Consider the following 26,547-nt stretch of genomic DNA (forward strand, 5'->3'; position numbering starts at 1 on the left):
CACAAGGCAGATGGGAAGGGATTCAAAACTGGGAGAGGATCAGAGAAGGGGCAGGACAGAGGGAGGTGGGACCACTGTGCCTGGGGCTGGGGGCTGCAGCCTGAAAGCTTGAAGAGGACAGGAACAAAGCAGTGGCTGGGAGTGCTGGAGGATGATGGGGCTGGGTGGTAGGTACCATCCTGTCCCCCCGTCATGGCTTTCACCTTGTGCTGGCCCATCAAGATGGAGCTGAACCACCCACTGGTGTCTGTGAGGTCCCTGCACATCCCAGGTGCTTCCTTGCACTGCGACCTGTGGTGATACTGGTCTCCACTGTGGCACAAAGCTGCTCCTGGCAGAGCAGAGGCTCATGCCCTTCCCCAGCAGTGCCCCAGTGATGCTCACCCATTGCCACCAGCACTGGGAGGCACCCACCACCCCATGGTGGGACAGGACAATCTCCAACCCTCCTGTGGGACCTCCTTTCTCCTAGGGGAGCCATTTCCAGGGTAGTTTGGCAGTGAGGTCATGGGGAAAAGCTCAAGCTGGGAGGTCACTTCCTCCATCATGTGCTGGGGAGAAGCCCAGCCCTGCCAGAGCTGGGTGCTGAGCTGCACAGCCCTTTGCAATCAGCCCTCCTGCTTTGGGCTGATGTGACACAACCTCTCACTGTCTCCATATTTCTGGAGACTTGGAGGGACTGGCTGGGCTGGGCAGGAGTGCTGCAGCTCTGGCAGCGGGGGCTGGGTGAATGCTGGTGGGTTTAGGGTGGTTTTCCCCTTTCTCCATCCCTCTTGGACAACATCAGGTGTCCACAGCAGTGCAGGCATCCTGGCTCCAGCAGAGTTTGCCTGGCTGGTTCTTAGTGCCAGCACTCCTGGTCCAGACATCTCATGGGCACCAGGTTGCTGGCGGCCTCACCCCATGGCTCAGACAGTCTTCTCCCCCAACCATCTTCCTCTTCTTAACCTGATTGCCACATCTACCCCCAGAAACCATGGCCAAACTGCCCCCCACTTACTGCCCCAGCCCTCCCACCCTCCAGCCCCAGTCCAGCCATCCCTTCTCCTCCTCCACCCACTCCTCTCCATCCATCCATCCCCTTTCCTCCTCCCTCCATCCCTTCTTCCTCCACCCCCTCTCCCCCTCCATCCATCCCTCCTCCAACCATACCCTCTCCATCCATCCATCCATCCCCTCTCCTTCCATCCATCCCCTCTCCCCCTCCATCCACGAGTGACACCAACACCTGGGTGAGTTGGGGTTCATGGGGGTTTGCCCCCTCCCTGACACTAAACCCCTTGGGTAGGGGGGAGGGAGTAGGGTACCCGTGTGCAAGCACAGCCATGCATGCAGGTGAGAAGAGGTTCCTGGCACCCCATAATGCTGCAGCAGAGCTGGGAACGCACAGCCTGATGGTCCCAGCCAAACAAACCAACCTCACCTCCTGTTCTTCCAGCACATCTGTAGGGCTGACCCTCAATCTTAATTTGACTTCATGGAGAGGTTCTGCCACACTCTTCAGCCCTTTCCAGAGCTCTCTGGGCACTCACAGCTGCTGGAAACTCCCCAGAGGAGCCAGGGCAGCCGCAGCATCCCAGCATGCTGATGAACATGCCCAGCACTCGCTGGGCTGGGGGCCTCTCGCTTCTGGGGCTGGGGGCACACACATGTAATTTTAAATGGGACTAACTGGAGACAGACAGGCTGAGAACTTCATTAGCAGTCTGCCCGGCTCTAAAGAGATTAGCCAGGATGCTTTGTTTGGCATAGGGGTTTGTCAGCGATGATGGCAGCGAGGGCACCCTCGCCTAGCTAGGCAACAGCACTTTCCCATGGGAACCCTGCAGGATTGGGCCCCGAAGCAGCTTCTCATGGAGCCGGGACTTCCCAGAGGCTGCCACCAGGCCGATGCCAAGGGTTTCAAAGGAGGTTGGCTGTCCTGGTAAGGTGCCCCTGAAGCTGCAGGGGCAGTTCTTGGTGCCACAGCCCTTAGTGGGTAGAGGCTCAGCCTGGCATCCACGGCTCTGCAGCCGTCCCTGTCCCCTGGGAACACACTGGACGTCACCCCTCTGGCCCCAGCCCTCGATAGGTGCCAGCGGCCCCGTCAGCCCTCCCCAGGCCTGCCCCACCAACAGTGGGGTGCCTGCACCTTCCCCACCACCCCGGATGCCCACCCTGCTCCTGGGTGCCCCTGGTAGCTGGATGCCCCCTAAGCCTGGATGCCCATCCCACACCCCAGGTGCCTCCCAGCCTGGATGCCCACCCCAAGCCTGGATGCCCACCCCAGACCCGGGTGTCCCCCCAAACCCGGGTGCCCCCCCACGCCGGCCCGGGCCCCGCCTGGGCACCCCCGGACTCGCTGTCCCATCATGCCCTGCTCCGGCGCGCCCCGCACCGCCGCGGCCGCCCCCCGCAAGGCACGCCGGGACATGTAGTCCGTGCACCCCGCCCCCTCCGCCGGCCCCGCCCCTCCAGAGCCCGGAGGGGGGGCGCGCCGGGGCGAGGCCGGCTTTGACGGACGCGACGCCGAGCCTATGGGAGGGGCGGCACTCAGGTCGGGGGCGGGCCTTGCCGCTGCTCTCCCTCGGCCCTGCACGGCAGCGCCAGGCGGAGGCTGCGGCCGTGGTAGCGGTGGCGCGGCTCGGTCGCGGCCCTGAGGTGGGTGAGTCCGGCCCGGCCCGGCCCGGCTCGGCTCGGCTCGGCTCGGCTCGGCCCGGCGCGGCGCGGGGGATCGCCGGGGCGGGCTGGGGGACGCGGGGCCTGGCGGGGCGGCGGCGCATTGTGCGGGCGGGGGCTTTGTCAGCGGCGGGGGGCGCTGAGGAGCCGGTGGGGCCGGGCCGTTTTCCTTTGCCTCCTCCTCCTCCTCCTCGTCCTCTCGCCGCAGGTCCCCAGCGCGTCCCTCGGCGGAAGATGGGAGGCGAGGCGGCGGGCCGGCTGTGAGCGGCGGCGCGGGGAGAGGCCCGCGGTGTCCCCGGTCCCTGAGGCCGGCGGGCGGAGGATGCGGACTGGGCCTCCCGGCCGATGAGAGGAAGGATGGGAACCCAGGGCAGCCCGGTGAAGAGCTACGATTACCTCCTCAAGTTCCTGCTGGTGGGGGACAGCGACGTGGGGAAGGGGGAGATCCTGGAGAGCCTGCAGGACGGCGCCTCCGAGTCCCCCTACGCCTACAGCAATGGTAAGGGCGGGCCGGGGGGGCAGGAGCCGGCCCCCGGCGCCCTCGTAGGGTGCCCGAGCCGCAGGGGCGGCCTCTGCCGCACGGGAGGCGGCAGGGACCCCTCCGAGGGGTCCCAGCCCGCGGGGGGGCAGCGCTGGGGAGTGAGGACATGGCTTCCTTTTTATTTTCTTCCTCCGTTTTTGGGGTTGTTTTTTTTTAATTAACTGGAAGCATCGCGCGGTTTATCAGGGGGTCGCGCCGCTGGCGGCAGAAAGGCCACGGCTGTTCCCTAAAGATCCACAGGAGAATTGGGCCAGAGAGGCTGGCAGAGGGGTCGGTGCCTGATGTAATCCCCGGATGCGGGAATCCCACGGTGCAGCTGGACGTTGCCAAGCGGAGCTCTGCCCCGGCACCCTCCTTGAAGAGCCACCCCGATTTCCCTTGGCCGCCACAGGGGTTAATGCAAGGACCCAGAAGTACCGAGGGGAAGCGGGCCTGTAACAAAAGAACAGGAGCAATATTTCTAGGCCAGAGCTGCTATCACTTGGTAGCTGGCTACCACCAGCACAGCTTGGTTGGTCTGCCTCCTGCAAACATGAAGGTTTCTAATGAAGCCCATGACAGACCATTAACTACAGTGTCACAAGACTATAATTAAGAGCCAGGGAGTGGTACTGCAGTATTTCCTGCATCCCCTCACCACAGTTAAAGCATAACATGGCCTGGCGGGGTGCATGGCCTGGGGTGGTTTTCAATCTGTCATCCTTCCGCCTCAGCCTCCGTGCAAAATAACATCCCCAAAGGTTTGACAGAAGCAATCCAGTCCAGACCCTGCATCATCATCACAACCAACCCCAGGGCTGGAGCAGGTGGTGCTTAGTTTTGCCTGGAAGCAGGAGTCTGAGGGAACTGGGTGCTTCTCGGTGCTTTGTGTTGAAGCTGGCTGAATTCAGAGCGTAAAGTTGCGGCAAGGCTTGGCTCCTAACTGCATGTTCGGTCCTCAGAGCTACTACCAGCTTCATAGGAGCTGATGCAAGCCCGCACCTGTTCTGCAGAGATTTACGGAGAGGTGGTGACTCAGAATTCAGGATGCTTGTGAAATGAGAGCAGCAAATTCTGGAACTAAAAGGTTGTGGTATCATTCATCTCCTTGGGTTCCTGGCTGAGCTGGTGTGGTTTGCCTTCGAGGAGGTGCTTGGCGCTTTTAAGCTTCCCTGAAGAGAGTTTGTGTCTCTGAAGAGCCTGCCTCATCTGGGAGCTGTAGAGCTGCTCCTGAGGGTTAGCATTTAGAAGCAGAAAGGGATGAAGGGTGTAATGGGGTGGTTGTTTTAAGTGAAGTGTTACAGTTGGAATTGTCTTCTGATAGAAAAGGTTTTGACCACTGTTTTGAAGCAGGCAATGCAGGAGTAATAAGTATGACTGCAAAGTGAGTGTGCAGTGGGTTCTTTGATATATACATAAAACCCAAAGAATGGTGACTTTGGCTATGGCTGTAAAAGCTTTGTCTCTGTACCTGCTATTTTATAACAAAATACTACCCTCTTCTTCCTAGGAAAAGAAGTCTCAGTGAACTAATATTTTCATAACCTTCCCTCATCTTCTGTGGGCAGTTGAACCCATTCCTAATTAGAGAATTAAGTCACATACTGTTTTTTCGCCATAATATATGCTCTGATAGCCCCTGCTTCTGCGAAGCTATATGCCTTTTGGATAATCAGGTGGAGAAGCTTTGATATCTGTGATTTTGGTACTGCTGGTATTCCTGACAGCCTTGGCAACCAAATTCCCTCCATCTCTGGTGCGGTTGGGATGTGCGTATGCTTCTCCATCAGCGTGCTTTCACTCTGCCCTGACAGAGACCATCCCCAGATGTGAAGGCACTTAGATTTTGTGAACAGCTAGTGCCTGCCCTCCTTTTTGACACATGCCTAATGCTGTCCCAAAACTGCAAAGGTGGAATGTTATATAGAGGTTCTTTTTGTAAATGTTTTTATTCATGAGTGCGTCATCCTCCTCATCCCCTCCCAGACCCCACATCCCAATTTGAAACAAGTATTGTATCATCTTCTACTTCTTTGATCTGTCCAGAAGACAGAACTTGCTGCTATCGGTGTGAAACGGAGTATGTTTTAGGTTGATCTTGTGATTGGAACATGTCATGTCAAGCTCAGATCCCTAACCTCTGGTGGGGAGGGGTAAAGCCATTGTGCCGTCTCTGTCTCATTGGGGTCTCCTGCTTTTACTGTGTTGGCCAATGTTTTGACACAGGTTTTTAGAAATGCAGTGTGAAATGGATTGTCCCTTCAGCTTAGGGAAGGCATACCTTTAAAAGTGATGCTCTGTAAATGAAGCTCTGTATTTTTTGCTGCTGCTTATCTGCCGTACACTTGGCAGGGTTTGAGGGATTCCTCTCTTCTCCACAAGTGGCTGGGTGTCGGAAGAGCCGGCAACCAAGAGACGGCCCTTTTTCTATCAGCAATGCTTTTGAGAGCAGTAAGCAGCAAGTATCCTCTACTTGCTTACATCCAGTTTCTGAAAGCCATGAGTGCGGTATGAGCTGTGTTTTTCTTAAAACATCGTAGTCACTTCTGTCCATCCTTGTTCAGGATCCCTGAGCCAAAGCATCGCTTCTCAACTTAGTCTTATAGCTTGGCACCTTGTACTAAGTCAGGCGTGTCTTAAATTAGACACCGCAGTTCCTATTGTGTATAGCAAGCCCTTAGCAATGTCCTTTATGTAAATTGCTGTTAGAAATTAATCTGGTCCGTATATGTAGAGGTGGTTGTTACTCCCTGGATGCTGATGGCCTTTGCAGTAGGAGGCATGAGTGATGCCCCTGACCATAGCTGCACCTGAGCTGCAAGGACACTGGATACAGAACTTCTGGTGATGTAAAAACAGCATTTTGAGGGGGGATTTGAGGTCTAGTTGTCACCTGTGTGTTTCTTAGTAGGTTCATGCCAAAGTTGCCAAGTGTATCAGTCTCCAGGAGCATCAGGCTAAGCATTCCCTGTGCAGAGCAGGATCTGCCCCCAGGAGTGCTGGCTGTGTCATGTGGCTGTATATTGTCACCTCCCATCCCCAGGAGGGTTTGTAACTGAGGTGGACTTTTACTTTTCCATGGCCAGCCATCAAAAGGCCCTGAATTAAGCCATCTTACTAGTACTTTGGCAAAAATGTGGGCTTTGGGGAGAATATTATGGTTCTTTCTTCTGGGCTTCCAGTGTTGTCCTCCTTCCCAACTTTCACCCAGTCTGCTCCCCAAATCTGCAGTTGTGGAGGCAGGGTGCCATTCCTGGAGCCCCACCACTGCTCTTGACAGCCAGAGGACCTCACCTGGGAACTGAAAAATCCTGCCTTTCCCTTGAATGCCCTTTCCTCTCAGCACTCTCTCCTTCTCCCAAGGTACAGGGGAGGGCTGCTCTGGCCCCTGTGCTCTGAGCCGTGGTGTTACAGCTGACTCAAAGCAAAACTACCTGCCTTACTCATGGTTATGAGTCAACTACACAGATCACTTTGGTGCTTAAGTTGTCTACTTGAGGTCTGTTCCTGTCCTTCCCCAAGTGCTGAAGCAGGACAAAAATGTCTCTGGTCACAGGGTGGTTTTGGTCAACACAATGTGCTGGAGTTGCATGTGAAAGTAGGGGCAGTGTATGTGTCCTGCAAAAGGAAGGCAAGCCGATTCCTCACCTGAAGGACTCATAGCTTTGTCACTACTGTGCCATACTTCTATTTGGGAATATCTAGTTATTCATGTGCTTGTGCTGAAATGATCTTGCCTAGCTGGTTTGTTGGCTTGCTTGAGAAGCAAGCCCTGCTTGGGTGAGTCAGGGGAGGACTCCTTGCATGGGAGCATGCTCAGGAGGCACAAGTGCCATTGCTGCCGTATGAGACAGTGCCCCGTGTGCACCAGAAATAGGGCCAGGCTGGTCTCACCATGCAGACTTGAATGTTATGTGCTCCATCCTCACATGATGGGCTTTTGCTGCAGCAGAGCCTTCCCCCTCACTTGCTGCTGTTCCCATAGGCAAGGAGAGATGCGTGTAGGGGAAAGAGTAGAGTGTGTTTCTGAGCAGATGGCTTTGACTGGGAAGGGTATGGAATTTTATTTTTATTTTTTTCCCTGTCCTCAGCTTGTATTAAGAAAGTGTTGAGAAGGAAGCCTTCTGTCCACACTCTGATCTCCTTTCAAAGAGCATGTGAAAGCTAAACTGAAAGCGTTGCCCTGCTGCAGGGATGGTGCTGTGACCGCCCCTAGTGCAGTGGGCCCTGATGCCTTGTTTCAACCCCACCCCTTAGCTGAGGCTTGGTGCCTTTATTTGAGCACTGTTCTTGGGTGCTCTGTTACTCCGCTGCTATCCAAAACCCCAAGGAAATGTTAGGAAAAGGCAACTTAAGTGCTCAGTTGCAGGTTTTATGGTCCAGATAAAAACTGTTTCCCAAGAGCTCTTCACCTGTAGCAGAAGTTCAAGGGATTCAGTTTTTGGGCAGGGGTGGTAAGCCCACCACAGCTCAGTGCCTGTGGAAGTAGCAAGGTCTGGGGCAGTGTAGCTTTGTGCCCTGTCCCTGGCCGGGAGGGCAGGGAGAGACAGTGTTAATGAAGGGTGGCTGTAGGCACTGCTCAGCCCTAGGAGGTGGCCAGGACCCTCCCAGCCAGTGCTGTTTGCCTGGGGACCTCACCACTGGTGTTTAATTACTAGGTTTTTTTATCTGAGCGACCCACAGCTTTGGATGTCTTTTCCCTCTGGTTGTTTTTGTGCAGCTGTCTAAATTTGGAGGTCCCTAAGCTGTCCCTTTCAAGTCTTTCTCTACAGCAATTACTCTCTCGGTATGTCCTGTGACCCCTCAGTCACCAGTGTGCACCCAGAAACATCACCTGTAAAACTGCTCTGCTTTGCTTTGTAGCAGTCTTCACATTAGTCACTTCCAACCAGGAGATCGTCTGTGCCACAACCAGTGTACACAGGGATGGAGGAAAGGGGGCACCTTGTCTCTCCTTCCTCACTGACAAGGAGGGTGTGTGAGGGGATGATTCTCGATGCTTCCACTCCTTGCCTGTCCAGTTTCCAAGACTGATCAGGGAGGTGGTCTCTTGCTTCTCATTTGCAGCCTCTGTGTTTGCTGCTGTGTTTGGCTGGAGGTCCTGCCGCACTGCTGTGGAGTTTGCCATCGCTGGTTCATTTTTCCTGAGCCTTAATGAAGGTGTGGCTGAAGTAGTTCTTTAAACTTCTGCAGCTACTGTAAGGATAGGAACTCTGTAAATACCTGACAGCATCAAACCTTGAGCATAGAAGAAACAGTTGCTGGGTGTACCTGTGTCTGGTAAAACCTCAGTGTGAGCAACGCTGATGTGGTGACACCTTCTGGGCATAGAAAGGAGAGCTGTAGATGTTGAGCACAGCCTTGAGATTGCAGCTGAGCGCTCATCCTGGTGTTGTTGCAGTGTGTCAGAGCTCTCTTTGGCATCAGCAGGGAAGGAAACATTGATCCTGGTGCTGCTTTGCTGCTGCCGCTGCCTCCTCACCTGGCCATGTGCCACTGGGTGCGTTCCTGCTGTCTGCTGGAGCAGCGTTGTCGCTGTTGGTGGTACACATGAGCTGTCCAGCTGGGCTGGCCTCCCGTTTCAGATGCTGTATGCCAGTGAAAGCTGCTGTTTATTTTCTGGCTTGACTGTAATCATTGGAATAATGTTTTATTTTGAGGGTTTTAGCACTCTGATGTGAAGGGGATTGAGTCAAAAGTGTTCTAAGTGCAGCTTTGCCTTCACGTCTCTGTGGCAGCTGCAGAATTGATCTGCAGGGAGTGCTCCAGCTGGACCGCACTGCTCGTGCTGCTAGAAATGTCTTTTGATGGCTTGCAGAGTGGAGAGTGGTTGTTGCAGCAATTCCCCATGTCTGCCAGCACTTGCATCAGTGTCCTTCAGGGATGTTCACTTCCCTGCCATCAGGGGCACAAAACTGATCTCATCAGAGGAGTCTTTCTTTAGCTGAGGAACAACTCCTGCATCTCTTTTTTTCTCCATTGTTTATCCTTTGTGTGAAAAATATTTCCAAGCGTATGGTGTTGAACCTCCATCTCTGCTTGGTGTGGGACTAACTAGCTGTGGCTTAATATTAAAACAAAACCCAAAGCAAACAAACAAACAAAAAAAAACAAACCTCAAACTGTGTGCCTAGCAGATTTTGATGTCTTCAGTTCTCTCTCAAGTCAGGATTAAGGATGCACAGCACTGCAGGAGGGGTGTTTCCAGAGGGTGGTTGTCTTGTTGTGTTTTTGTAAAGATGGAGAGTTATTCTGCAAAGCTCTTGATGGCACTAGGCAGTTCTCACCGCCTCTAATCCCCTGTCTGAAAGCTTTGCTTTTGCATGGCTGTTGGTATGTTTCTGAGCCCTAAGTGCACAAAGGTGATACGAACTGAGCTGTATAAATCTGAAATGGGTGGAATGTTCTTCTAATAACTGGGATTAAAAGTTTCTCTGTAATTTTTTATTTTTAAAAAGCGAGTAGGTTTTGCTTTATCCAGATCCCATTATGGCTTTGTCCACTTCTCTTGGTGCATACAGTTTTTTGTTTGGTTGTTTCAGTATATAAGTCACATAGGAAACGCTGTGGAAAATGTCTCCTCCTGCTCCGCCTCGTCTCCTTCAGCTTTTGTTTCCAGCTGTTTCCTGGCATGTTTTCCTCCGACAGCCTCCCTCTCTCAGAAGAGCACAGCATCTTTCATTTGCACTTGCAAATAGCTACACTACAAGCTCAGGTTTTGGAGCTGAGGTTTTATAACCTTGCTTCTTATCTCATTCTCTTTCCCTTTACTCCTCACCTTCCTCTAGCAGTTCAGGCTCATCACAGAACAAGCAGTGATACAGAGGCATTATGTCATACCGGTTTCTGTTTGATTGCAGGCAGAGGAGGAGGAGGAAGAAGGAAGCTCTGATGTGAAAATCTTCAGCTCTGCTTTTGCTAAAAGCTTTGCTGTGAGTTGGGACTCACCTGAAAGGGAAATTTCCCTGGGGCGTAGAAGATCGTGGCTCAGGGCTAGCGCCCTCCCTCAAAGAGGTCTGTTTCTGTAAAAGTTGTAGTAATAGTAAGATTGGAACATCAGCTCAGAAGGCTGTTTGTTCCTATAGGACTTCTTTTTGTTGAGAGCATTTTCATGTAGCCAGAGCGTTTTAGATTTTCTTCCTCTTTTCTACCTCCTCTTTGTCTCATTTCCATCACCCCATTGGGAAACTAGACAATAGTGTATCATTTTAAAACTTTGACACCTATTCTTCTACAAATATAACCCTTGAAGTGATTAATGTCCTGTATGTGCTGTGCAGTGCTGCAGCCATTTCAATGTCAGGCATTGAATTTGGACAACAATCCTCATGCTATTCAAACAGAGTATTTGCTGTTTAAACTATCAGTGGTTAAGAAAGAGACAGGCAGAAAGGGACACTAAAAGGCTGTATTTAACTGGCAGTTTAATAGAAGGTGCTGTGCATCTCTGGAATAATCTCCTTTTAAAGAAAATGCACACTTCTAAAAAAATTTCTTTATAGAGATACCATTTAAACTTATTTTCCAGCCCAGTTTCTGACCCCCCTGGCCCATTTGGGGTTTTATTGTACCACTTTCCTGTCTTTGCAAGTGATTGCTCTCTGCACATACCCCCAGTGGTGTACACAGAAATTACCCTGTCTTCTGTTTGCTTTTGTACTGTTTTTAACAGCAACAGGCTGTAGCCCATTTTGCCAGTGGTTCTGGAGGCCGAGTGGATAGGAGACCTAACCGGATGAAAACAAGGAAGAAACAGAAAAAAACAAAGCAAACACCCCCACCCCACTATTTTGCCTGTCCTGTTTACTTAATCTTAAATCATCTCTTGTTGTCCCAAAAGCTGTTCTTATGCTGAGAATCTGCTTCATCCTCACAGGAAACAGTGTGCAGGTCTGTGCTGTGGCACAAGGAGGTGAAACTCGGTGGCATTGATCTTACCTAACCTGAGAGCCTTATCTGCACTCCTCGCCATGCTAACAAGCATATGTTTACCATTAAATGCCTCCTTAGGTTGAGACACGCTTGTGCTCTTGTTGGTGTCATCTGTACTGCAAGGTTAAAATTCAATACTTTTTTCCTCTTTTATGAAAATGCAAAATGCTGGCTTTCTCCTGGTAGCAGCAAAAGTTGTGCTGCAGAGTTGTAGCCAGGGTAGCTGGGGTGAGATCTTTGTCCTACAACAGCTGTAGGTCAGGAGGAGGAGAGGACCTGGGAGGCTCCAATTTGGACTGAGAGTGGAGGATTTGAAAACATGATTTATGGCTGTGGAGAGCTGCTGTGGAGCCGCTGCGATGCGGCATGCTTCGTGCAGGTGTGTAGGGGGGTGCTTGCTCTGCTAGCAGGGCCAGCCGATCCTTTAAGGGCAAGGATGGACTGTTGAGCGCGCGCAGTGATGTATTGTAGGTCAGGTCCCTGGAGACTTGTTGTTATCACTGGAAACAGCACACCAAAATGTGAAACCAATGTTAGCAGCCGTCCAATGCTTCCAGTGTGGAGTGGTCCCTTTACTGTCATGGAACTTGCGGCCAGTGCATCAAGACCAAGTTTAAGAGCCAGCGAAATCCCTGGGGAGTGCTCTCTCCATAGCTGCTTGGGGAGCTCTGTAAGTACATATGCTTGGCAAGCATGTGGTGCTTAACTCAGCTACACCCAGCTGAAATGTTGTACTCTTCTGGGCGTTTGGGTGTACAGCATCTGTCTGGAGACAGCTGCGTCATTGCTGGCTGCCTCTGTTGCGGTGTTGCAACATGACCCTTTAAATGGCAAAACCTGGAGATGCCAACTGGCATTGAGGGGCAGGATGTGGGTGGCAGGACATGTGTCCTGCTAATTGAAAACTGCCGCTGTGTGCAGCCGGATCCATGTGCAGGATCCCTGAGCAGGTGTGAGCTGTACGTGTGAGCCCAGCATCTCGTGCACAGTGGTGTACATGTCAGCATGGTGTTGATGCCACAAAGGTCTGGTGCTATAGAGCAGCGTTTCCCATTTATTAACGTGCTACGTGTTGAGAGGTGTAAGTGTGGACGGTGAACCTCTTCAGTATCCTGATATTGAAGGTATTTGGACAATATTTGGATTTTTTTTGAGTGTTTGGGGGGGTGTTTGTCTCCAAATTTACCTTGGTGTTTGTATGGTAATCCAGCAACAATGAAGATTGTTATGGTGTCCTCTGATTTTCCTCAAAGGCTGGCTTTGTTTCTGCATGCAGCTGTATAGTTTTTATGGAGATCTGAACTGCAGAGCATGAAGAAACTCTTTTGTTTGTTGTCACTTCTGTGCATAAAATCACTCTTGATTTTCTTCTAAAGCACAAATCCACTTAACATTCCCGATTCTGGACTGACTTTTGACTGTTTCTGTGGCTTCCCGGGTGTCTACTGAAATTGTTTGAGCTTTAGGAACAGATTTGCTACTGGCTCCAAATGCTGTTTTCAGAAGGATTTGTCATCCTTAAATGAGCCCAGAACAGAGTTCCTCTGTGTGAGGACCCCATAGCTACTGAAATGCTGCTGGGCTGTGGAGCAGACAGTGGAGAAGTAAAGTCTCCCACAAATCTGGGCTTCCTAGAGGTCTCTGAATAAGTGTTTTGCTTTTGGCTGGTTACAAAACCAAACAAGCAATTATTTGTCCGAGATCCCCACCTGCAAGCCCTCAGCTGTAGACGAAGATGCCGGGGAACAAACTCTGACGTGAGCAGCCTTTTTGTGAAAGGCTTCCAGTCCTAATCGAAAGCACTCTCAGTTGAAATGAGGTCAATACAAATGGAAAATGGAGTATGTTTTGTGGGAGAAAATCCACAAATTTGGATAACTTCAAATAATTGGGAGGTGTTTGTTCTTTCTTGCTGCATGTGTCTTTGTACGAGGTGCTTGGCAGCTTGTTGGACGTAACACGCAGAGCTGCCAAGTGCCACAGCAGCTCCCTTGAATTGGCAGGAGCTCGCCTGACGTGCTGAGCTTTGTTCGAGGATGTGCACATGGGGCTGAGCTCCTTGGTTCAAAACAGCTCAAATTTGTCTGCTGCACAGTTAAATAATCGGAAACTCCTCGTTATCTCCCATTGAGTTGTGCAGAAGGAGTGGATTTTGTATTTGCTGCTGTGAGCCTGAGATGATGAAGGCTTGAGCAGATGGCTTACATCTAGTCCTGTCCCTGAGCCAGCGGGACTGGCACTGGTGGTCTCCTGCTTGCCCGGTAAGAACCAAGACCTCTTGATCCTGTTCCCAAGGCAGCTTCTCAGCTACAATGCAGGACAGGAGTGCAACGTTAGAAGCAAATGGTTTCTGACTCTCGGCTCCAGCTCTGCAAGCACTAGCGGGGGAGTATTTAGCAGTGATGCTGTTTGGGAGCTTTTATCACTCTGCTTAAAACAAGGAAGTAATACTGTCCAGGTAAATGCTAACACCAGAAGACACAGACCTGGGGTGAATCCACCTTTGTTTTAAAGCTTATGTTTTGTTGACCCCTGTTGTTGATGGAGGTAATTTGTTGTTTGCCTATCTAAAGAGTAGGTAATTGAAAGCATGACTCAAACTGATGAGCTCATGTGTTGTTTGGAAGGGATTTTTTCTGTGGCTTACAGCTCTGAGCTGACTAGCTAAATTGCTGCTGTTAATGTGCTGTTGTACATGCTTTTTAAGGTTGGATGACTTCATCAGTTGTTGTTTGAATAGCTTGAATCTACTTTTTTTTATCAGCTCATGTTTATGTGCTCATACCACATTTTTTTCTGAACAATTTAGTATCACTTACAGATGATGAAAATAACTAAGTTAATAGTAGAAGCTGCAGTGGAAGGTAATGCCTTGGTAGTATCTTCTACATATGGATGCTATTGCCTGGTTTTCAAATTACTTGAGTCAGGGAGTCTTGATACCTGCATCTTTGGTGCATGCATTACTTGGGTGCTGGCCCCAGCCACTGCCTTCTGCCAAGGAGCAGATTACGGTGTTGGGATAATACGTTCAGTTGTTGCACACTGCAGTGCAAAACCTGTTTACTTTGAATGTGTGTTCAACAGCTGGCAACTCCTGGCCCGCTGTAATTTCCATACCCGTTTGACTCGAAATGAAACAAGTCTTTCTGTATTGACTTCTGCCGACAAGTGAACAATTCTGATATGAGTCTTCAGCCCTGGCTGCCCTTTTACTCATAGGCTGGTGAAGGCACGAAAAAAAACCCAGAACCTGAAAACCCCAAAATACAGCATTTTGAACTACACTAATAATACATCCTAGCTTTGTATTCTGCTTCTTGGACCAGCTTGGCTGCTGGACTCAGTAGCTGTAGGTTGACGGTTGAACATCTCACTATAAACCCTTCTTAAATGAAAGGGTACAGGGTGTGGGATGCAATGGAACACGGTGACTCAGGGTGGGGTGGGTAATAACCGCTGTTGTCTTGCGGAATATAGCTGTTCTGCAGGAAAATGAGTCCCGGGGGTCAGGGCCCATTCTGGTTTGAGCAAAGAGTCTGTGGAGCAGCTGGTGAGTTTGTATGGCACTGCTTGTGTTTCAGGAATGTGCTCTGAAACTTGTGGAGTAGCTCTGTCCCTCTTGGCATGACCTAGCTCCCAGTACACCCCCAAAGCCGGGCACTGGAGAGGAATGCTGCCAAGAATGCCGCTTATGGATAACGCCCTGTGGGTGGGGGGTTATTCCACCCTGAAATAACCTAACAGGGAGGGTCTCTGTTCAGGTGGTGGTGTTAGCTGCTGCACCACTGGCCTGGTGTCCTTGCTGTCCAAATTCCTGCTGTCAGCCCCATGAGTGAGTGCGGTTTGGTTATGGGGGTGGTCTGTGGGTTTTGCCTTGGTTTTGGGGTGGGCTTTTTGCATGCTGAGGCTTGGAAGTGGGAGTGATGGTCTTATTCTGGAGCTGGTCTGCTGTTGTATCACAACGCAGACCTGGAGCTACTGCACCCATCTTTTGGCCTCAATTTTGTGATCTCCCAGCACTTCTCTTCCTTCATTTGTTCTCTCTGGCTTGTTGGTGAGGGTGGGACTGGCTGGGTGTCACTGCTTCTGCCCTTTCTCCGCACTCAGCAGGCACGGCGGTATCCCTGCTAATTTGTTTTGGAGGAAATCAAGTGGTATACTATCCCAGATGTCAGGTGCAGCGCAATGCTGCTGCCCCTTTGGAAATGATTATTGCTTTTTATCATTAACTTGCCCCTACAAAAACATCAGCCATGGTCAATTTGCCAGCTCTTCTCCCCTTGTGCATGGGACGCCACAGTCTCTCCAGCTTTTTCAGTGAGCCAGGCAGCCTCGCACAATGCCTGCATGCACAGGGACAAGGCTTTCAATTTTAAAACCGAGCTGCGAGAGTCCTGGCTGAGAAGGGTCTAGTTAACACCTGTGATGCCTAGGGACTTGGTAGAATAAACAGTTGTCTTTGGACACTGTGCAGTTATTGCTGGCATTTGGGATGAATTAATTTCTGCACTAATGGCTTTAGGCTGAACTTACCGGAGCACAGAAGGGCTCCAGTTACCAAGTCTCTTGTACAGTCACGGCACTGGTTTTTGCACAGATTAATGGCTGGGTTGGTTTTTCCTCTTTTAATCCAGCCAGAAGGTTTGCACAAGCCCTTTGGAGGGAGAGGGAGGGTCCTTTCAGCAGCTTGCATTTTGCATGCACAACTAAGAAAACTGCTAGCTTATGTGATTAAAAAACCTGCCTGCATATCCCAAAAGGTGTGCTGAGAGACCGTGGGAGGTTGGGGAGCCCAAGTGATAACCAGCCAGGCTCTGCCAGCTCTGCAAGAGAGTCTTGGAAGAAGGGATGCCCTGCCCAGATTGTCCTGGGGCTGTACTGAACAGCCTGGCCCCACTGCCCTTGAGTGGCTGTCTGGCCAGTAACAGACCACCAGGGAGGGGACAGGACTCATGTGTGTAGTTTACAACTTCCCAAAAATTCACAATTGGTTATGGTGTTCTTGCTGCCATCCAGAGCATTGTCTGAACTGGTGATAAAGGTCTTAAACTAAATTTACCTGTCTCTGCTTAGCCACAGCTCTTGGAGTCCTTGCTGTTAAGAAGCTTTATTGGAGACTCATTCTTCACTTTTTCCTTTTGCAAAAGGGAAGTAAAAAAATGCTTACATCCCATTGGCCCACTACAGTATTTCTTGGTGTTTTTCTACTTTTAAATGAATGTATTCACTGCCGCAAAACCGGCTGCACACTGGATGATTAGGACTTCTGATCCTTCCTTGTGTATTAAGTAAGGATTTCCACGATGCTTGGGTTACAAGTTCGTTGCAATTTGTCTGTAAAGTCCACCATGGTGACTGGGAAGTATTCTCAGTGCTGCCCCAGGAGAAACAGGGTTTACTCCATACTCTTGATGGTTTTTGCCTCTTCTATAATCATGGCATGTCTTTAAATTTTTCAGTTATTGATTTGCCGGTTGCTCGCAGAGACCTACATTGCTTTCTCCTGAGGATCCTCTCGAACACAATGCAGCACAACTAGCCCTTCATAGCTGGTTACTCCAGTTCCCTGTGATATCGCAGCAAGTTAAATATTTGATGCATATTCTCTATTTTATGTTCCAGCCCTGCACTCTGCCCTCCTTCCAGCAGCTGCTGGTCAGTGTGGCATTAGACCTGCAAACTTTCAAGACCTTTTAAGAAGTCCTAGAGCTTTTTCTAGACTCATCAGAGCTAGTGACCTGTAGGAGAACAGAAGTGTTTGGAGATGCTTTGGGGGAAAATACAGAATTTTCAGTTAGAGAGTTGTGGTGTGGTGGCCTCGGCTGTGCTAGTGACAGTCACAGAGCAAAGTCCATCACCAGGCTTGCTGGGTGAGCCACTGTGGCGGCACAATGAGTGTTTCTGGTGGCTTGTGAGCCAGTGTTAAAATTTCCCAGTAGAGCAGAGGGTTTCTCTAGTGGTGCCAATAGATTGGGCACATCTCGCTCATCAGTCCTCTGAGGACACAAATGCCATCATTATTGGACAGTTGCAGAACAGAACCACTCTGGCTTAATTACATCTATAGATGAAATGACAATCTGCCAAAAAGCAGCATTAGTCAGGTAGGTAACACAAGTCTACTCAATTTATCTTATTTTCTTATTTATACAATGCATTGACTGAAGGATTGGCATTAGCTCATCATCACTGAACACCTCAAGTTTTGACTATTGACCTTATATCACTTTGCAAATGGGTTGGTTAACTTCTTTTGAATTATAAATAAACTGAACCCAATTTAACTAAAAAAAATAGCTGAGGTGGCATTATACAGCACATGTCTGTAAGCTGGGGGAACTGATTATATTTTTAATGAAGTTCAAATAACATGCATTGGTTTTTATTGTGGGCGGATTAACAGAAAGTGAGGTGGTGGATTCTGAGCTCCCACAAGCAGAAAACAATCCATTTAAGAAATGAAGTGGCAAAAGCATCTTTGGCCAATCTGATTCTCTCAAACTGTAAATGACTAAGTGATAAGTAGAGTGCCTCTCAGAAAGAAAGCAAACGTGTCAAAACTATATCAGTCTTGCTTGAGTGCGTTGATTTTTTTTTTTTTTTCCTTTTTTTAAATTCCCCTCTTCCTCCCCCTTTGGGAAGAGGTTTTTTGAGCATCACCTGGAATGTCTTCTGCCCCAGACTTGTGAATAAACTATGTTCTTCTCAAAGACACTGCAGATGCAAACTAGAGATGTTGCTGCCAGCCTGCTGCAACATAGCTCTCAAGGAGCGTCACAGGAAAACAGGCTTAATGTGGGGCGAATCCCTTTGTCCCTCTGTCATGGGGCAAGCTCCAGTTGTACCTTTTTGATATTTGTATAGGAGCAGTGAAGCTGTTATCTGGGGGTTGGATCATTAGAGCGTCTCTGAAGGAGGACACTTGATTTGGACCAATAACCTAAAATGCAATGTTGGCTCTAGCATTACACTGAGAACTGGAATCACTCTCACTTCAGCACTTCATGGAGATCCGCTTGGAAAGCTAAAGGAGGAAAAAGGCACGTGCTGCTCTTACTGCTGTAAGGTTTTGCTCAAATCTGCCTTTTTAAGGGGAGGCAGCCCTTCTGGTCCCCTGCCCAGCCATTAGGGCAGAGTCATCTTGAGAGTGTGCAACTGCAAAATTGTCTCCTTTTCTCTAAAACAAAGGCCTACACAAAGCCAAGAAGCTGCTGTGCTTAGAGCAGTAGATGTTTATAGAGCCTTGTTCACTTGAGCTATTTAAAGTGATTTTCCTGAGTTACTAATCTGTTTAAAGGGAGAGCCCAAGAGTAGCATGAAATATATATTTCCCTTGTCTTTCTACCTTTTCCAATGTGACTTCCAGTTCCATGTATCTGCTTGCTTCCTGCCTCCTCAGTTGTGTTTGGTGTGCTGCTGCTCATGCAGATGCAGTTCAGGGCTTGGCAGAGCAAAGGGATGTCATGAATTCCCGAGAGGAAGAGGGACTGACAGCCTGATACAAAGTAGTATCAAGTGCTGGAAGAAAATCGTCATTCCTCTTGGAGAGGTTTACTTTTCCTGGTTGTATCGGGTGTAATCTTTTAGGTGATAGTCTAAGATTTAACTAAGCTAAGACTAGGTGGGTTGTTTTTTCAGGTCGTATTGATGCAAAGTGTGCTGTGCTCTGCATGAGTAATTTGGAAGAGGTCAGACTCTCCTATAATATATCCTGCCTATTCCCATGGGAAAATGGCTTGCTTTCTTAGGTTTTCCTTGTGCCAATTGGCAAAAGAAATAAAGGTTTGGAATTCCCTGGAGTCTTGCCCAGGAGTGTGAAACCCAGCTCTGCAGAGGGGAATTGGGTGTCTGACATCAAGCTTGGTGACAGCAGATTGCTTTGCAGAGCTCCCTGTGCCAGGTCAGCTTGCTGCTTGAGAAGTGGGGTTGAGATGGCGTCAGCATAAGTAGGAGTCTAAAGCAAGACTGGAAAAATAGCAGAGGAGTCGGCCTGAATGCTAAATTAGAGAGAGCAGCCCAGACTTGTTTTCCAAGCCTCATTCATTTTGTTGCATCATGCTAGATATTGGTCAAGAAAGAGATTGGTTGATATAAAATAAGCTTTAAACAAGACTGTTTTCTTTTCCCCCAGTGCTGTGTGCCCCAAGGGGCGGGCTAGATTGCGGAGGCAGCTGCTGGTGGCAAGTTGGCTGGTTTGCTGATGCTGCATGTGCCGCAGGAGCATCGCATGGGGTTTGTAGCAGCACATCCCTTCCAGGGGATCAAAGCATGTTCTGGTGGAGAATAAATGTCAGTCTCGAAATGAGCTGTACTTGACTGTGAGCAGAGGTGATGCTCAGGTGGGGGAAACCCTGTCAACTACAGAAATTAAATTTTTAAAACTTATTGGCATCTGAGCTGCCTGAAATGAAAAGGCAGAGGAGCAGCCCTGGTGCATCGCAGCCACGGCAGGTTCTACCAGTGGCTGTCGTACTGCCAGCAGCCTCTGTGCAGTGGTGGCATCTAGCGGCCGCTGGGGCCGGCGCGGCTGGGGCCCTCTGTCCCCAGGTCCCTGGGACAAGGAGGAGGCCAAGGCTGAGCTTGAGCTCTGGGCTGGGCCTAGGAAAGTGAGCTGGGCTGTTCAGCTTCTTGGTCAGCTGTAAATGGGGGGTGTATGTACTGGGCTCAGCTTGGGGAACTGCTGTGTGTTACTGGAGCTAAAATAGTAAGGTACTGGCTGGGGTGAGCCCCACGACTTTTAGGGCATCTGTGATTGATGCAGTTTTCTAGCACCAGCAAGCCACAGCCATCCTGCACAGCTACAGGAGAGCTGTGCTTGTGAGCTGCATCCTGCTCTGGGTACTAAGCAGCTTAAAAAAAACACACAAACAAAAAGAACAAAAGAAAAAAATGTGTGCAAGCAGGAGTCTGAGCTATCATGATGCACTGAGTGTGTATGGAAGAGGGAAGCTGAAATTTTCTCCCAAATGTTGCAGCTGTGCACTTTTGTCCTTATCAGTGAGCTTGTAGGTAGAGATTTTGCTCAAAGACCTTTTGTAAATTTAGCGTATATTCAAATTAGGACTAGGGGCAAGTTAAAAACTGCATCACTTTCCTCCACCCTGTATTACCCAGGTACTGCGTAAATGCTGACTGTAGCCTCGAATAAAAAGTCAAAACAGCTTTGCTTTTAACCCAAGTGTATGCGAATTCCTCAGGGGAGTTTCACGGCAGTACTGCAGGTGTGCAGTCTTCAGAAAGGCCTTTTCCCCTCACCTCCACCTTCATCTCCATGCCAAGGAGAGAAGTCCTGCACAAAGGCACAGACTGCCCTGAGGCCAGGCAGCGAAACCAGCTGACTGACAGCTGTCTGGAAATGTGAAGAGATAGATTTGGTACTTTCCTTTCTCTGTGATTTTGCATTCGGCGTTTGACGTCAATTGTGGTGGGCAGCAGGTGCCTGGAGAGCCTGCCGGAACCACTCCATCGTGATGAGCTCTTAATTTCCCACACAGCGATGGACTGCCATCCCTGCCTGTCCCCCGGGAAGGGATGTCTGCAGGGGCAAGTACAACCATGCACCTTGTGCTTGCTTCCTCCCTCCATCTCGCATATCTTCCCTTCTGAGCATAGACATCACTGTGAAGGGCATAAAGGACTTTTACTTTGCCAGTTTATTTTCCCTGAGTATCTTTGGAGCAAGGAGTGGTTGCAGCAGGAGCTCAGCAAGTTTTCCAGTGCTGTTTTCTGGTGGCTGCCCACTTCAGTCCTGGCCATATTATTCTGCCCAAAGGCCAACATTGCTCTCATTTAAAGTATGTGGTGTAGTTTCATATGGGCATGGAGGGAATGGGTATTTAAAGCATTGCTCTGGTGACTGAATCATGTATATTGGTTCCCTGTGTTGGCGGTATAGTCTGGGCAGCTCCTGAGCATGGAGCCTAATGATGGCATTTCTGGGTTTGTGTATTTGATATTTCCATTAAGGAGTCTTCTCTTTCCAGTGCAGCTGAACTTCTCTATCTTTTAAGAGCTGATGGTTGAGCGATTTGTTTCACACGATGGTGGCATTTGTGGAAGCATGTGGCCTCTGCACCCTGAAAATGTCATTATTCCCCCTCCTCAGTGCTTGCACACAACTGCTCTGTCTGTGCACCTGGGCTGCTCGCATGGAGGGTGCTGAGGACTTACTGCTTTCAGGCAGCTCTTGTGCCGAAGGAGAAATGGGGCAGATCTGCTTGGAGCAGATTCTCTGGGGATTTTGCACCTGAAACAGGGCAGCAGGCTTAATTAGACCCTTCCCTAATGGCCTGTCAGCCTGTGCCAGTGGATGATCCTGGTTCAGGAACTGCGGAGCAGATGTCTGGATGCTCCCTCCTGGTTGTGGAGCAGGCTTGCTCCCACTGCTGCTCACCACACCTGGGGACGAGGGAGATTTATATCCGCCTGAAAATAAATACAGATCATTGGCTTGTCTCTGGAGGAAGATAAAATGTAAACTGTCTGTTTTCTGTGATAAAACACTGGAAATAGTTGGAATTAAAGATAATTATCTTTATTGCTTTTTATAGCACCCTGTGAAGGCTGAAATCTAATTTGTTTTTCACTAACAGGGAGCTCCTGCTGATGACTCAGAAAAATCCATTTGCTTTATTGACAAACTTGTCTGTTTTGTTATTGGGGCTGTATTCTCCTTGCAGGAAAAGGGAAATATGGGTTGTAACACAACGGTGGGTTTTTACTATGGATTCAAAGTTTGATATCTAGTGGTGAGAGGAAAAATAAAGTTGATCTAATCAGCGTGAAGCGACTCTGCTTTATTAAAGATGATGGTAAATTAGTTTATGCTTTAGTGGGTGTGTAGTAATGGTGCACAGTGCTTTGTGTTTAAGCAACTTCAGTACACTTGAAGCTTATTAACTGGAGCTTGTAAAGAAGCTGCTTTTCCTGGGCATGTGGTGCCCCTTGGCTGTTCCTGAGCCCAGGCTTTGGGGAAGGAGGTGGAAGGTGCAGTCGTGCCTCTTCCCTCGTGTGCCCAGGGCCCTAGGGAGCAGCATGTTCGGCTTGGTTTGGACATGTTGCTTGCAAGTGGAGTTGCCCCTTCTTTTAAACTTCTCTACCTCAGTGTGAGAGAGGGGGTCTCAGTTTTTAACAAACTCTCTGTATCTGAAGACGCTGGACACCCATCATGTGAATGAGTAGCTTGTCAGCACAGCCTGGTGATGTGGTTTTGAGGGTCGTCTTCTGCTTCGATACTATGGCTCTATGAAAAGCAATTGTCAGTGCTGCTCTCTCAGCTGTTGGTAAAGGGGGAGTGCTTTCTGCGTTACATGACCCCGTATGACACGCACCTGAGAGCTGCTCAGAAGAAACAGCATTCTCTGGACAGGCGTACAGTATCACCCGCCTCCCAGAATGTCCTTTCAATGTTTCAGGCAGTGATGTTTGAGAAATGGTGGATCTGCAGGCTGACTTAGCAGAGATGCTTCTGAATTGTTCGCTTCTCTAGTCCACACACCCCGAAAGTCTGTAACTTAGTACTGTCACTTGGAATGGCACTAAGGACCTCTGAACCTCCTACAGCTTGGGTCCTAACAGGTTTTATCCAACAATGGAGAAGTAAGAAGCAGTTTGGGCATTGACTCTATTTTTAGGGAAGAGGGAGAGAGCTCCACAAGAGTAGGCTTTGGCTTGAAGCAGAGGTCTATTTCTATCAAGTCTCTATAACCCTCAAACATGCAATACGGCAAGAGGGAGAAAACATCACTTTCTGTAAACGTGAAGTGATAGATCTGGGTGGGTAGAGCAGATTTTTTTTGTCTGTCTTTGAAGACCTGCTTGGCGTTTGCTCAGCTCTTTATTGGTTTCCTTTCAGGAATTGACTACAAGACCACTACTATCTTATTGGATGGCAGAAGGGTCAAGCTGGAACTCTGGTGAGTGTTTCTGAGCCGCTTCGGCTGTGAGCGCAGGACCAGTGATGGGTGGTAGTGCTGCTAGTGGGATGCTGTACCAAGCTGCAGAGAATGCAGAGCATCCCCAGGTGAAGAGTGAGGCTTGCTAGCTGTTCTTACCAGTGAGTTATTCTAGCAAACCAGACCCTTTTCTGTTAATCAAGTAGCACAAACAGCTTGCTGTTCTTTGCTGGAATAATCCAATGCCAGTCTTTCTCCATCATACCTGACTGTGTTCCAATACAGCTCTCAATCACTGAGGGAACAATCTTGTTTTGGGAATAATACTGTTTTTTTTCCTGAAATCCTGGGCTGAGAAATACAGCTGAGAGAATAAGAAAGGAGGAGTTAAAAAAAATGGTTGAAGCTCTTAGTCCCTACAGAAGCTGGATATTTTTCAATTACTTGAGTAGAAAATTAAAATAAGAGCAGTGAATATACCTCAGAGTTCATGTCAGAGTATGGTTAACCCCTGGAGAGCAGGACTTACTGGAGTGACCTGACACTGGGATGGAGATGGAAGAACGCTGCATGGGAGGGGTGATTCCTGCCTTATCTGTCAGCGCTGGAGGGAGATCTGGAGTCCTTCTGGCTGAGTTTTGAGGTTTAACCTGCTGAGAAGCTGCCACAGCAATCCCCTAGATGAAAGGGGAAGGATAGGTAGCCTGCCCCTATTCTGGGTTTCACCTGGATCTATTAGAAAATTACACAGGCTCTAAAACATGACATTAAATGGCCCCTTTACCAGCAATTGTATCAAGTAACAGGAATATTAGTAATCTGTGTGAATTGTTAAATAGGAATGAATGCCATGTTCTCAACCTCAGTGACTGACTCCAGCAGCATATGGTTTCATGGTTTAGTTATACCACTGCTCTCTGAAGCTGAATGTCCTCATTTTTCTTACAAAAGAACAGAAGCAGCTAATTTATCTCTTCTAGCTTGTATGTTTATATGTGCTGCTTATATTCTTTTGTCTGTCTTGTAAGATGTCTGTTTTAACATTTCAGCCCCAAGTGTGTGGTTACTTACTACTTCCCTCTTGAAACCCTCTTCTTTTTTTGCTGTAATTCTTGAGCTGGAGAACCAGCACAGAACCTGAAAAGCTGGTAGCATTGGTTTATGATGCCTTAATGTAATCTTTTACCATTACTTTGCCCATACAACCCAATATTTCATTGTTGGGGGAGAAGGAGATTTAAGCACAGACTGTCAAACTGACATCCATGACCAATGATATGATCTTGAAAGCTTTAGATCTGAAAGAATGACTGTCCTGAATTTGAGGTGACTGTATTTTTCATATAGCTGGTGCAAAACTGGGATTGAGAGACTCATCAGGCTTCTTAGTGCTCATTAATGTGTACTTTATCCTGGCCCAGGGAATAGATATGACAGTGTAATGTGTCTCTAATTACCATGATGCATTTCAGTATATACTGTTTAAATTGGTGGGCTGGGCTCTGGCTTACTGTCCCACATGCTCCCGCAGGCACTGAGAGGTGCTGGTAATGTAGTCAAACTTATTTACACCATGCCACAAGTTGCAGTCAGGACAAATGACAGTGATTGAACAGTGCCTTGTCGCAGTGGGCTGGAAATGCTGTTCCCTAGTCCTGTTCCTGAGCTCTCTGTATGGTGTGATCAGCCAGGTCAGTTGTTCTGTCAGAGATCTGTGAATAAAGATACTTCCTTTCATTTCTGGTTAACATGTATGGAAAAATAAGTGAAACTAGATGGTGCAAGACAATTTCTCATATCTTGAGTGATTATATTCATTTCACAGTAGGTCAGCTGTTCTCCGTGACTAGGAGAGATCTGCGGTCTCACTCTGACTTTCAACTCCCATGGACTGTAGGGAACTAGAGAGAAAATCGTTTGCCCAAGGGAGTAAATTACTTACATCCTTGTACATCATAAGGTAGTGCTGTAGCTGAGTGGTTTTAGTTTGTACCTTCTCCATGGGAAGTATGATGACAGCGAGGATATCTGGAGTGTGTCTGACTGTAACCAAAGGTGGTGATGCACCCACTGATTGTTCTCAGAAAACAATGTGCAGAGCAGTTTAGGTACTGTGCCTGTTCTAAAGATCTGACAAGACCAACATTGGTTTTTTGGGTTTTTGGTTTTTTTTTTTTTTTTGGAGGACCAGTAGGGGATATGCAGTATGGGATTTGAATCTCCAGATTTCATAGCTGTAACTTTACTTTTCTTTTTTGCAGGGACACCTCAGGGCAAGGAAGATTTTGCACTATTTTCAGATCCTACTCTAGAGGAGCCCAGGTAAGTGCTGCTCTCAATGTTTTGATGGGGCACGCTTGCTTTTCCTTCAGGCCGTAAAAACCTTCCATGCCATAGCAAAGAGCTCTGAAGAGGACCACATCAAGCATAAGATGATCTGTGTAAATGCCAAGAGGTACAGCAAGTCGTCTTGGTAGTCTGTTTTTATTAAATGGTGGGAGAGAGGGTAGTGAATGACAGGCTTTCCTAGACTGCTACAGAAAAGGTCTGTTACAGACTATCTTCAGTATTAGTTTCTAGAGAAGGGCTGAGAAGATGGGGTTATAGCGGACAAGACAATTCTAGCTCTAGATCTGCCTTAGCTTTAATGTGGGAGCTCGTACTTTCTGAGGTTTGTCAAATTTGTTTAAATATGACACTGGCTTTCCCAGTGGAGTTTTTCCAGTCTGTGTTGCCTGCAAGTCAGTTCCAAAAATAGGGTGGCTCCTACTTGCATGTTTGATGGAGACTTGAAACTAGAGCAGCTCAATTGGATTCATAAAGTATGTTCCTTAAAACACGAGACAGAGCGTTACATTTTGAGCTTCTCCTTTGGGCCCTGCTCCAGAATAGCATCTAGATTCTGAACAACAGAAAAATCTTGTGGTCCTCTGAAAAAATGCTGTTAGTTAACAGTGCTTTCTTAGAGTTTTACTGTCATCCTTTTAGGAATGTGACAGGGTCCCTTCAGGACAGTCTTCCTAAGTTAAATGAACTACTGTGTTTTCCCTTTTGTTTCCAAATTGGAAAACTTCAGAGAAAATTCCTCCTCTCTTAGACGCTGAGAGTCGGAAGCTATATATCAAGCTCCTGACTTCCCAGCCTTTGGGAAACTTTGCCACTTTTATTCAGGCTCTTGCCACTATTGCTCTTGGCTTTTTGCTCCTTGTAGTTGCAGACCTTTGCTTTGCTAGCTGTCAAAATCCATCATGTTTTCTTTTGCTAAGACTTCCTGCAAATTCACTTGTACTGTATATGTGAAAGCACTTTGCCTGGATGTGCTGTTGATATCTCCTCCTCCTCTTCTTGTTTGTGCACATCTCTGCTGTTGTGGATGCTTTGAGGCAACTCCTTTGAAGCAGAGGCCAATTTGCTGGTGCTTGCAGAAGTGCAAGGCAAGGAGTGTTGGAACGTACCTTCTTCAGTGGAAGAGTATGGCATCTCCTGTTAGCATGCTCGGTCCAATGTGCGAGTTTATCTTTAAGCTTCCCTCTGCCCTTA

At 48.6% G+C, this 26,547-nt stretch overlaps 1 protein-coding gene across 2 annotated transcripts in view; it reads left to right on the forward strand.

The window, feature by feature from the left end:
* The first annotated feature begins 1,042 nt into the window (after positions 1-1,042).
* The window catches only part of RAB40C (RAB40C, member RAS oncogene family), a 39,302-nt gene continuing 13,797 nt past the window's right edge, over positions 1,043-26,547 (forward strand). Inside the window, exons 1-4 of one of the 2 annotated variants that reach the window (XM_064462216.1) lie at positions 1,043-2,640; positions 2,867-3,157; positions 22,968-23,028; positions 25,269-25,329. In XM_064462216.1, the coding sequence (XP_064318286.1) occupies positions 3,004-3,157; positions 22,968-23,028; positions 25,269-25,329 (276 nt within the window). In that variant the 5' untranslated portion in view covers positions 1,043-2,640; positions 2,867-3,003. Of the gene's footprint in view, positions 2,641-2,789; positions 3,158-22,967; positions 23,029-25,268; positions 25,330-26,547 lie in introns of those variants that run through there. The other variant, XM_064462217.1, reaches the window with a different exon arrangement.

This window comes from Phalacrocorax carbo, chromosome 10 (assembly GCF_963921805.1).
Source record: "Phalacrocorax carbo chromosome 10, bPhaCar2.1, whole genome shotgun sequence".
Lineage (NCBI taxonomy): Eukaryota > Metazoa > Chordata > Aves > Suliformes > Phalacrocoracidae > Phalacrocorax > Phalacrocorax carbo.